At 37.6% G+C, this 12,589-nt stretch overlaps 2 protein-coding genes across 3 annotated transcripts; both read left to right on the forward strand.

Moving 5' to 3' along the window:
- Positions 1 to 685: 685 nt before the first annotated feature.
- On the forward strand, positions 686 to 4,265 carry LOC103440085 (peptidyl-prolyl cis-trans isomerase FKBP53). Its single transcript, XM_029106094.2, has 11 exons — positions 686 to 836; positions 1,008 to 1,081; positions 1,211 to 1,446; positions 1,540 to 1,679; positions 2,077 to 2,422; positions 2,604 to 2,729; positions 3,153 to 3,417; positions 3,493 to 3,577; positions 3,661 to 3,702; positions 3,799 to 3,847; positions 3,965 to 4,265. Exons 1-11 carry the CDS (start codon positions 824 to 826, stop codon positions 4,041 to 4,043), a joined length of 1,455 nt encoding a protein of 484 aa, XP_028961927.1. The 5' UTR covers positions 686 to 823; the 3' UTR covers positions 4,044 to 4,265.
- Positions 4,266 to 5,263: 998 nt separating this feature from the next.
- Positions 5,264 to 7,017, forward strand: LOC103439664 (probable rRNA-processing protein EBP2 homolog). Of its 2 annotated transcripts, none has more exons than XM_008378239.4 (2): positions 5,264 to 5,498; positions 5,958 to 7,017. In XM_008378239.4, exon 2 carries the CDS (start codon positions 5,967 to 5,969, stop codon positions 6,858 to 6,860), a length of 894 nt encoding a protein of 297 aa, XP_008376461.1. In that variant the 5' UTR covers positions 5,264 to 5,498; positions 5,958 to 5,966; the 3' UTR covers positions 6,861 to 7,017. The 2 variants fall into 2 exon arrangements, with proteins under 2 accessions (XP_008376461.1, XP_017189001.3); XM_017333512.3 differs by having other exon boundaries at positions 5,497 to 5,663.
- The last annotated feature ends 5,572 nt before the right edge of the window (positions 7,018 to 12,589 follow it).

Here is a 12,589-nt window from a genome sequence, read left to right on the forward strand (position 1 = left end):
GTTCTCCATCCAAGGAATCGACTTGGCGAATGTGGTTTCCTGATTCCACCTTACGAACCCGGCGATGGCGTTAGACGGGATCTGGGTTTTTTTTTTTTTGGGTTGCAGGTAGGGGTCGGGGGAAGAAGATGAAGATGGGGGAGAAGAGAGGAGGAGGAGGAAGAGGAGGGGAAGACAAACTAATGGTTTTTTTTTTCTTTCTGGGTTGCAGGTGGGGGAGTCGGGGGAAGAAGATGAAGATGGGGGAGAAGAGAAGAAGGGGGGAGGGGTAGACGACTGATGGTTTTTTTTAATTAATTATTATCTTAATATTAAAAAAATATGAAATGATTTTTTTTAAGTTTTTAATAATTTTTTAATAAAAAGTAGGCCTCGCCTCATGCCACGTCAGCATTTTACTGAGGAATTGACAGTCAACTAATGGAAAATATGACATTGCAACAAATTCAAAGATAAGGTATGACATCGAAACTTTTAAAGATGAGGTATGAAACCGTTAGTTAGTAATAGTTGAAGTAATTTTTTGTAATTTGCCCTATTTTATTTTTTCATCAAATCAAACCAAACACCAAAAAGAAGAAAAAGACAAAAGCTTTCGGTTGCGTTGAGGTTTAAAATGTTAATTTCGCGCGTGAAGCCTCCTCACGCCACGTGGATATTATAGCACCTGTTGCATACAATAACCGTGCTACAGCAGGTATTCCAAACTCGAGGAAAGAATTAGGGTTTTAAGAGCCGCGTGAGGCTTTTGCCAGGGTTTTAGAAAGAGCTCGGAGCCTCGGAGCGTCGGAGCGTCGCTGTGCGAGCCAACGATACAGGAGCGATGGTATTCTGGGGTCAGTCTTCTTTCTCATTTATAATTATTTAATTTCATTTATTTTATGCAGTAATTTTTCACAATATTTCTTGAATTCGGAAGAAAATATAGCGAAAATTCTACGATTTCTCAGAAAACCGAAAGGTTTGATAAATTATTTATTTATTTTTGGTTGAATGTTAAATTGTAGGAGTTGAAATAAAACCAGGCGGATCGTTTGGGTATCAGTCGGATGAATTCGAAGGAAAGCTTCACATTACTCAGGTAATTTTCCTTTTTTTTTTTCCTGAACCTTCTGATTGCTCAGAGCACTCTGATTTTTTTAAGAAACCGTTGCGAATTGGGTGTGGTATGATGGTGAATTTTCTTGTTGACGTTGTGTTGATAAATCAGGCGACTTTAGGCCTCGGTGAATCGAAGGAGAGGTGTATAGTTCAGTGTTCCATTGGAAGTTACATTTCAGCCTTTGTGTGTTCTTTGTTACCAAATAAGAATGAATCGGTCCCCTTGGATCTTGAATTTGAGCCGGTTGATGGTTTGGTGACCTTCTCGGTGATTGGAACCCGAAGCATCCACCTCTCTGGTTACCAAGTGGATGAGAGCGAAGATGAAGGAGATGACTATAGATCGTATGTGCTAATTCATTTCACCTTTTGTGAGTTTGTTTTTGTAAGATTTTTATCTTTTCAACGGTAATTTTTATCTCTCTACAACAATTAAAGGGATTCTGTTCGGGAGAATAATGCCGAGACTGAGTCAGAGTCAGAGTCTTCAGAATACGATAATGATGATGATAATGTTGAGTTTATTGATGACGAAGATTTTGACATGTACCCGCCCTCGCCTGTTCCCAATAGTGGAGGTAAATTGGCATATTGGAAACCTATTAGACATATTTTTATGATTACTTGGAATAGATCTTTCATGAATTTCGTGACTGGTTTTTCATATTGGATCTGATATGAGACAAAGCATAAATATAGTTAAACTTTCCATGATGAAAGTTTGATTAACTTCATGATGTTAAATTTCAACTAGATCTTAATCTTCTCTATATTTTGGCGTACTCCAAAGTCCAAACCATTGTTTGGCATTATGTTATACTTAAGTATGGTTGTCTTGTTTAATGAAGTTGTGTTCCGCTGCTGGTAAATGGAGCTGTGATTTATTCATGATTGTCACTTTTTCAGCTGTGATTTATTCATTATTATGCTGCTATGTAGTGCCTGACTCGGTGTTTTCTTTGGCTTAAATCTTAGTTGTAATTGAGGAGATAGAGGACGATGACAAACCTACTAATGGAAACAGTCAGTCCAAACGACAAGTGAAAAAGAATCAATCGAATGACTCTGAAAAGAACACAAATTCTCAACATCAAATTGTTGTCAAGAAAAATGCCAGTGTCACTGTTTTGGAGAGTGAAGATGAAGATGGGTTTCCAATATCCACTAAACAGAAAACCAATATTGAGAAGCCTGAAGCAGCAACCGAACAGAAAGATAACAAAATTACTGAGAAAACCAAGAAGAAGAAAGTGAAAGATAGTGAGGCTGCTGGGTCAAAAAGGAAAGTCGAAGATGTTCACCAAGATGGTCAGCCAGAAGGGTGAGTAATTGACCATTTCAGTGGTTAGAGGTTTATCAGCTTTTAGGTTGGGTTTTTCTTTGATTCCCTTAGTCGATAATCAACAGGCATTTGACAACTTTGTTTATATTGTCTTGTTCTGTGGTGCCTGCCAAATATTCAGTTTTTGAATTTATTGAAGTGTTTCCTCAAATGATGTCAGGGAAAAGAAAAATAAGAAGAAGAAGAAATTGAAAGAGCAAGCTAAGGAGGTAAATGCTGATGACAATGAAAAGCAACCTGAGGTTTTGAAGAGCCAAGAGCATGAGCAAAAGCTATCTAATAAGGAGTGAGATCTGCTACATAATCTTTTCGTTATTTTACATAGTACATTTATGTTGTGTTTTCATTGAGCCATGAAGAGAAATTACCCCTGCCCCTCTAATGTATAGATTGTAAGATGGATTTGAATGCAACAAGCTTCAGTAATGCGGATTAGAACAAATACACGTTGGCTTTATGAATCTTTATCTGTCCAAAACTCGAGCCTTTTTTTATTTAATAATAAATTGAAATTATATCTTATATGGCCAACTTAGTATATATTTTGCTAAGAATTCCTGTCAGATTAGTAATTTGTACCCAAGCCAAGAGGTTGAATGGTTGGCACGATAAGACCTTCACTAGTGGCTTAGATTTGTTATTCACTATTCTCTCTCATACATTTGCTTTGTTGTTTTTACATTGAGTAAAATAGTATGTTCATACACAGGAGCTCTGACGTCGGAAAGAATTATATTCCTGGTGAAAATCTCACCGAGGGGAAAAAGAAGAAGAAAAAGAACAAGAAAACCCAGGAGAGTGAAATAAAACTGCACATGGATGAAACTGTTGGTAACATGGAAGATCAGAACGAACCTGCTTTGGAGCAAACCAGTGGCAAGCGATCTAAAGGGAAAACCTTTCCAAATGGATTGGTCGTCGAGGAGCTAGCTATGGGAAAACCTGATGGCAAAAAAGCTTCTTCAGGAAAAAAGGCAAGGCTTAGCCCTTCAGCATGTTTACATTTACCCTTTAAAGGATTCATGATGCTAATATTTGTTGTTTTTCAGGTCAGTGTTCGATACATTGGCAAGCTAAAGAATGGCAACATATTTGACTCCAATGTGGGAGGGCCACCTTTCAAGTTTCGCTTAGGTACGTTAATGCCATTTTACACGAATCAAGAAATAACTCAACTTCACTATGAGCGTCTCCTCATATTTTTTTCGGTTGTGCAGGTCTAGGACAAGTTATAGGAGGATGGGATGTTGGGGTTAACGGTAATTTTCTGAGATGTTCAAATCTGTCTTAAATCCGATCTACAACTTTTACTAAGCAGCTGTTGCATCTTTTAATGCGTATCTACCTTCCTCCAGGTATGCGTGTCGGGGACAAAAGAAGACTCACTATTCCACCAGAAATGGGGTATGCCATGATCATAACTGTATCTGCCCACGAAACAGGGGGACCTAAAACCAGTTGAACTGTTGTCCTTTTTTCGCATTTCCGCAAAACTTATTTATGTGTTTCCTTTGGATGCAGTTATGGAAATAAACGTGCCGGTAAAATACCACCAAACTCATGGCTTTTGTTTGATGTTGAGCTGCTCGATGTGAATTGATTCAGCTGTGGATTTGCTCCGTCCGCTTCCGACTTTTGAGTTCTTGTTCTGCTCGGAAAATAAACCGTGGGGATGCTCCGTCCGCTTCCAATTTTGACTAAAGGATGATGTTGCTTCTTTTTTCCTTCATTTCTTCGTAAGGACCTAGTTTTTGATCAAAACTTCAAATGAATACTTTTAGTGACGAATTTTCCCAATTTATTTGTACATTTTTGCACTTCACCCTCGCTTTTCATTAATCTTTCCTATTTAATAAAAATCTCTGTCGATAAAAAGAGGATGAAAATACCATTTTGATCCTATCAACAAAGCAAAAAGAAAAATAAATGTTATGGGCAATATAATTTTGCTGTTTTTTTCCTCTCCCTCACATGCGAGTAATCCCATTTGCCACCGCCATCTCTCTTCCACATTTCTACTATAAAAATAAAAAGGGAAATTTTATTTGAACTCATTTATTTTTTTACACCCAACTTACTCTCTACATCCATATTATTTTTTATTAAATAATTAAAATCTCTTTAAATCCAAATTTATTACCTAAAGTACCTTCTTAAATCCAATTCAAAATGTAAAGTTGTCTTTACACCTAATTATAAATAAAATCTCTTAATTGAATAACTTTTTTTTTTCAAAGAAGCTCGAAAATAAAACCATTACGCATCCTTTGCCCCCTCCTAGCATTTTCTATGGCTACTGTTTTTTCTGCTACAAAACCAAGATATTTGCTCTCTTTACCAAACCAAGACACAGGTTCTCTCTCTCAACCAAACCATTTACTTGGGTTGCTATCAACACCATCCATCATCGACAAAAAAAACTTATTTTTCTCTATAAGAGCTACTAGGATTTTAACTAGAATGAACGTAGGATAACAAGGAGTGATGTATGGTTTAATTATAGTAGGTGGGTATTGATAAATTTTAGTTTTATTTTTAATTCATCTTGTACTTAATAGTAATTATGCAATAGGGTAAAAATGATAATTAACATTTAAAATTTAAATTGAGTGTATAAAAATGTTACATGGGTTTAAATAAAATTTCCCAAATAAAAAACTAAACTCTGAATGTGTTGCTAGACAAAATGTTTTTGGATTTCAAAAAAATTTAGTGTGTTTTCTACAAAAAGTATCAGTCATGTGCTCGTAGGAAGCACTTGAAGTCTTTTTTTTAGGATTCATTTGCGTTGCATTTACTAAAAACTAGTCAATGAATCCGAAAAACGAATAATAAATATCCTAATCTGAATAAACACAGAAGCATTCCCCACATCCGAGGTCAAAACAGCTAACAAACAAGAAGGTAAAACTGGATATATAAAGGCCCAAGCCCACCAGTTTTGAGCCCAAATATTAAGCCCTTAAGCCAGATCGTAAAACCCCCTTCTTTGCGTCGACCAACACCATTGGAAAAATTAGGGTTTTATCGAGGTTTCAGAGGCCACAGCGGAAAGGTAATATTTTTCGCACTCAGCTTCCTAAATTCCAACCCTTAAAGCAATCTGATTTGAGCCCTATACTTTCATCATCCTCTTTCGATTTAGCTGTAATATTATCTGGGTTTTGAGTTCGGAGTTCTGATTTTTCCCATTTTCTGTTTGGTTGCCGAGAAAATTTGTGTAAGAAGTATCCCATTTTTGTTGTTTTCAATTTTCCTGAAATCCCAATTATATGTTTCTAGGGTTTGAATATGTTGTTCATAGGTTGTAGTGCGATAATAATATGATTTTTGAGGTTTGATGGAGTTTAGCTGGAAATAATACAATTATGTCGGTATTTGGAATGCTTCTGTGTTTATTCAGATTAGGATATGTATTATTGTTAGGAATTTGTTATTTGTTTTTCGAAATTCGTTGATCGGTTTTTGTACATTTTGCTTATTAGTATGTGGGAATTGTGTTTCTTTTTAATAGGTTTACTAAATGGGTGTGTCCAATAAAGAGTCCCGGTTGTTGAACGAGGATTTGATGGAAGAGGATGATTTCGAAGATGTTGGGTCTGGGTCAGAATCGGAGGCAGAATCCGAAGAGGAGGGTGATGTGAAATTGGAGGACCCGTCGAAGAAGGCCATATACAACAGAGATGGTATAATGGATAAACTTGGTGATATAAGCTGGCCGGAGAATGCGGGATGGGTGCACAAACTCTCTGTTGACATTGATCAAGAGCAAAAGGTGGACGTGAATGATGACTTGACTCGAGAGCTTGCCTTTTACACACAGGCTTTAGAGGGAACGAGGAAGGCCTTTGAGAAGCTTCAGTCAATGGGGCTTCCTTTTCTGAGGCCCGAGGACTACTATGCAGAGATGGTGAAGTCAGATTCCCATATGGAGAGAGTGAAGAGCCGGCTTTTGGTAGAGAAGAAGAAGATAGAGGAAGCGGATGAGAGAAGGAAAGCGAGGGAGTCCAAGAAACTATCTAAAGAGATTCAGGCTCAGAAGTTGAAAGAGAGAGCTAAGCAGAAAAAGGAGGACATAGAATCTGTGAAGAAGTGGAGGAAGCAGAGGCAGCAGAGTGGGTTTGCCGGGGGTGACAAAGGCAGCGAGTTGGATTTGGCCTTCGAGGATGCGAAACCATTCGAGAGGTCAAATAAGAAGAGGCCATTTGTGGCTCCAGGAGATCGGTCTGGAGGGAAGGCAAGACAAGGTGGGAAGCCGACGGGAAAAAAACCAAAGAAGAGGGAAATTAAGGATTCCAAGTTTGGATACGGAGGGAGGAAAGGTTCCAAGAAGCAAAATATGGCGGAAACGACTAATGATTTGAGGGGATTCAACAAAGATAGTCTCACATCAGGAAATAAGAAAAGGAAGAGGTGATAGCATCTTATGACTTTGTTTTTTGTTCTACTCTCGTGTTCCGGCAAGGGCTTGCCCGTGTAGCCTATTGATTTTTTCCCGTGATTCTGATACATGTGAACTTTTAAGTTTTGTTCTGCTTTGCTTTAGCATCTTATGTAGTAATATTTATTGCTGATGGAATGTTGTACTCATCTGATACTGGTATTCATCCGTTCTACTCGTACGAAATTTTCGCAGTATTCATGCGGTCCTAAATGGTCTGTACTTCGTATTCTATTAGCCAGATTCAGACCTGCAGGTCTGGTGATTCCTGCTCTTTGGTCCCCTCGGTAATTTTTAGTTCTCATGTTAAAAACGGAGGCAATCTCGACATTATTCTTGGTGCCCTGGGCTTTGTGGCTGCCGGGGTTGTGGGAGGGAGCTTCGGCTGACGGAGACGGACGGGAGAATGGAAAATTATCTTGTTGGTGATATGAAGTACATAATTTTATGAAGGGGGACAGTTGGAGCGTGGGTTAAGTAAGAAAATCTGGTTTTACTGCAACATTTTACAATGCTACTCTATGTCTTTTACTTAAGGTGGCGATTTTGGCGCTCTAAATTTAGCTTCTCCAATCATTTATTTATAAAAAGAGTAAATTGTAGCAATGGTTCCTCAACTTTAATCAAATTGGAGCAATGATCCCTCAACTAAAAATCCATTGCCATTGGTCTATCAACTCATCAAAATGTGTAGCTATGATCATTTTTATCAATTTCGTTAGAATTTTGTCAAAATAAATTATGTTGGAAGGACCATTGCTACAATTGAGATTCCTCAACCCATCAAAACATGTATTTATTGTCTTTTTGGTCAACTTCATCAGAATTTTGTCAAAATGAGTTATGTTGGAATGATCATTGCTACAATTGGGTTAAAATTGAGGGACCATTGATTCAATTGGGTTAAAGTTGATGGACTATTTCTCCAGTTGGATTAAAGTTAAGGGATCAATGATAATTAATTTTTAGTTGAGGGACCATAACTAAACATTTTGATGAGTTGAGGGACTAAGGATAATAAATTTTTAGTTTAGAGACAATTTCTCAAATTGAGTTAAAGTTAAATGATCATTGCTACAATTTATTCGTATAAAAAAATTCACTCGCAGTTGGACTATCGAACCTTAAACTTAGAGTGCAAAAATCTTTACCCTTTCTCGTCTATGATGTCACTTTTCGATGACGTAGAGTTCAGGAGAAAACCAAGGAAGTTCCATGTGAGGTTCTTCGGAGGTACCTGTATAAACAAAACGACCGAATACCCACAAAAAGGCAAAGTTGAGAAGTTTCATCCCAAATTTACAATTAATTTTTTTTAATGATTTGATTTAAAAATACAACATGTCATTTTCTCAATTAGCTTTCACACCACACCTAACCATATGCTCCTCCAACATGTTCTCCCACAAAAAGCTTGTCACAGACACTTCTTTCAATCCCCTCCACACCACACCACTGCTTATAAATAGCTTCATTTCCTTGTTCTAAGACCACCATAAACCCGCCTTGCCCTCGCTTGTGCTCGTCGAGAGTTATCCAGTCCAATCCAATCCTACCCGTTGTTTGACCATGTTGGATTCTACATTGGACTTGCTCACTCAGGCTGCTTCCAACTCTCTATATGTTTTCTGCTTCTGCAACTTGATCATAGTCATGATCCTCGTTGGTTCAAAACCCTGCTCTTACGTTGATCAAGAAAGTGTCTCAACGGTCACCAGCAGCTACAAAACCAGAATCTCAAATGATCATAAACAAGTTGAAGATGATAAATGCGAGCAGGAGGGTACTATGTTCAAATCACCAATTGTTTTCGGCCAAGTGGCGAATCCCGAGAAAAAGCTCGCCACTGCCGGAGAAGACAATGGCAGTGGCGATCATCACAATGAAAGCAAGGAGTGTGACAATGAAGATGAGCTGAGAAGACGAGTGGAGGAATTCATTGAAAAAGTTAACAGAGGATGGAAGGCAGAGTTGTTGATATCCTCACATTTAAATTTAATCTAAGCAGACCCTGCGTAAAGCGGGAGCTTTGTGCACTGGGTACGATTTTTTTTTTATCGGATATTTGTATTAGTTTGGTTTTAGCAGGAGAAACAGTCTCTTTGCAGAATAAGGGTAAGACTGAATATGATAGACGTTCCTCTAATGCTTATAAAGCAAGAAGCCTTGTTGAATTGGATTCATCTTTTTTATTTTTTAGTTTGGTTTTAGTGATCAAGCTTAAAATTTGTACATTTGTAACTCTAATCTGATTTATTGAGGAAACTTTAAATGCTTGTGCCACTTTTTCTCCCGACTCTTTAATCTTAGTAATGCCGATTTTAAGAATAAGTGATTGTCCATCTCCGACTTTAATTTTAATTGTTTGAAATTCATCTGCACCTACAATCGTTTTGTGAACGGAGAACAAGTTGGTAAGAAAAAGCCACTTTAGGGTTTGGATGTTTCGGATATTTAAAACACAGAAAATGCATTTGATTCTCGTCTCACATGGATAAAGAGAGGAAAAAAGTGCTTGAAAAAGTTACAAAAGGGCATGTTCGTTTGTAGCCTGCAGGATATAAGATGTTGAACTTCTTATCTTCTCTCGTATATTTCGGGCCGTCATTCAACTTTCATCACTTCCCACCTGGCAATAACATTCGCTTTATAGTCCCTTGTCTCAAAATTAAAAGTTCAAGATCGAGCATTTCCGCTAGATTTTCGTCTTTCGACGTGGGATACAAACAACAATCAAGTCTTATCATATTAAGTGGAGTCGGTTGTATAAATCTTAAAATATCATTGCATTCAGTTTTGCGTCATATCTTCCGTTAGCTCTAAGTACTTTATATATTTTCTTATAGTATATTTCAAAGTCTTTGTAGGTCTTCATCAACTACTTTTGCTCTGAAATTTCATCTCATAGTCGCATCTTCTAATCGAAGCATCTATAGGTCTTTGGTTCACGTGTCCAAACCATCTTAACTAATTTTCTCTCATCTTATTTTCGATTCCGAGCATTCCTACTTTACCTCGAATATGCTCATTCTTAATTATATCCTTTCTTATGTGCCTATACATCAATGTTTTAAAAAACTCACCTCGAGGCGCGCCTAGGGCGCCCTTGAGGCTGGGCGCCATGGCTAACGCCTCAGTTTTGTTGGAGTGGGCGAAAGGCTTCGCCGGAGCCGCCTAGGCACGCCTCAGTGAGTTTTTTTTTTCCTTTACTCCCAAACCCAAATTTTGGGTAGGATTTTAACTGCCTCATACCTCTTCCTTGTATTTTTGTCTCTATGCCTTTTTTCTGATTTTTTTATTTTTTATATAATGGATGTGTGTAGAGGTCGCACTTGGTGCGATGACAAGTGCTTTCGCCCATGAGCGGTAGGTCTCGGGCTCGAGACTTGGGAGCAGCCTCTTCATAAATGGGGGTAAGGCTAGTCGACATTTACCTCTCCCAGACCCTCCGTAAAGCGAGAGCCTTGTACACTGGGTACGACCTTTATATAATGGATGTGTGTGTTGTTCGCGTGCATTGTTATATGTGTGCTCATTGTGCTTTTCATCATCTATTTTATGCATATATAATATAATATATGTATATATATGTGTGTGTATATATATTTATAATATATGTGTGTGTTCAGGTGATTATTGATTAATAATCTTCTTATTTTTAATATAATATATGTGTATGCTCAGTGTATATATTAAAAAATTTAGGTCCCGTGAGGCCGGGCTTCCCCTCGGACGCCTCGTCCACGCCTCATGCTTTTAATACACATACATTCACCAAACCATTCTCATATTCTCTTCCCTCATTGTTTTTCAACGTGGGATACCCTTTCCAAATTATGTTGCCTCTTCTTTGCCCTCTCAGTTCCCATACACTCTTATCCTCTCTTATTTGTATGATCACGGTTAAGCTACATCAACATTTTATATTGATTTTTAAGAAAGCTGTCGATTTGAAGGCCAGGTCAATGCCATTGCCTGTCATTGTACGTGTTAGTCTCAAAGCAATTTCGAAGCAAGTTGGTAATCATACATGAATATACAACCGCTACCACCAACCTTTAAATACGATTTAATTTAGACTATTCTTATTCTTATTAGTCTCTTTCACATAATCACCCAATGTTGTATTTTGTCAACATCTTGCTAAATTTAGTCAATTTTAAGGGGTCAATTATCATTATTATTATTTTGTAAAATAGACTAACTGATAGCTTTTTTATGGCAGTTCATTTTTTGAAGTTCGAAAAGACTTATAGATGCATTTCAGCTTAAGGAGGGTCATTTAAACATAGGTAAAGTGAATAGTATCATGATTGACTTTTTAGTGCAAAAATATGATTTTTCATTAAAGTAAACAGTATCGGGAGCTTTCATTAAAGTTCCCTTTAAACATTGATATAAATGTCATAATTTAATCAAGACATGTACATGTACTTCATTTTTGCAAAAGAGAAGAGACCAATTAGGGTTTTTCTTTTACAAGGCTATATGTATTCTAAATTATTATAATAGGTAGAGAGCGGGAATGCAGACTTGGGTGCACAAGACAGACACAACGTTTTGAGTAACTGTCCTATCGCACATATAACAACTCACTCTTAGTCAAGTAATACTTTCAATATTGAAAGGACCGAATTTTCCGGCTTGTGTTGATTTAAAAATAAAAAAAAAAAGGCCAAAAGAAAATAGAAGACAACAAAGTTCCATAAATCCAGGAATGGTGATAAGGATGTGAATCATGTGATGACATAAGAGGGAAGGAAAAGGAGAGGATGAGAAGGATCCATGTGAGGTTCTTGTTTGGTACAATGGACTTTTCATTAGGCTAATGAAAAAAGAGGCCCTACAATATGGAGCAATTTTTCAATATGTCAAAAACACGATTTTGTTATGCCAAGTGTTATAATAAAAGTAGTTGGATATTTAAAAATAAAAAAAGCAATGCATTATAACATTTGGTGTAACAAACCGTGTTCCGGCACATTAAAAATTTTCTACATAATATGGTTGAGAATAAGCTTTCACATTATACAGAACATCATCTCCTTTCATCTTCTGCACATAACTAAAGCTTTCCACCCCCACCCTTCCTCCATCCATACAAGCTTGCTTTTAAATCTCTCTCTCTCACATACCTTCACAATGCTTGGTTCCACGCTAGAATTAATCACACAGGCAGCTTCCAACTCCGTGTTCATCTTCTGCATCTGCAACTTGATCATAGTCATTATCCTCGTGGGATCAAAATCCGTCTCCAACAACGATGAACGAAGCAAAAATCGTATCACAAAGGCCGCCAGCAACCGTGCGGATGATGAACAAGGCATGGAGGAGGCCAAACACGCGTGGAAGGAGAAGAATGGCTTGATGCAGGTCAGTCAATTTAGTGTACAATGAACAGAACGCATCAGCCGACGATGGTAAATTCAGCAGCACCGATGGAGACAGCGACGATGATGAAACTGACACTGACGATGAGCTGAGGACGAGAGCAGAAGAGTTTATAGAAAAGGTTAATAAGGCATGGAAGGCAGAAGTACTGAGAACTTCATGTGTATTCTAGGCAGCAATCTTGTGTTGCAGTAATAAAACTCTACCGTGGCAATGTAAAGAAAAATCATTCAAAGAGAATGTACTATAAGAAAAAAGCACTTACGCTCATAAGCACTTTTGAACGTTTAAGCACTTAAAGTTTGTAAGCAAAG

Source organism: Malus domestica, chromosome 07 (genome assembly GCF_042453785.1).
Source record: "Malus domestica chromosome 07, GDT2T_hap1".
NCBI classification, from domain to species: Eukaryota; Viridiplantae; Streptophyta; class Magnoliopsida; order Rosales; family Rosaceae; genus Malus; species Malus domestica.

Excerpts from the sequence above, each read along its gene's own strand:
- LOC103439664 (XM_008378239.4), top strand. The coding sequence starts at position 5,967 with ATGGGTGTGTCCAATAAAGAGTCCCGGTTGTTGAACGAGGATTTGATG.
- LOC103440085 (XM_029106094.2), top strand. Across the intron at positions 2,730-3,152 it reads CAAAAGCTATCTAATAAGGA|GAGCTCTGACGTCGGAAAGA; the intron begins GTGAGATCTGCT and ends GTTCATACACAG. Across the intron at positions 3,418-3,492 it reads AAGCTTCTTCAGGAAAAAAG|GTCAGTGTTCGATACATTGG; the intron begins GCAAGGCTTAGC and ends GTTGTTTTTCAG.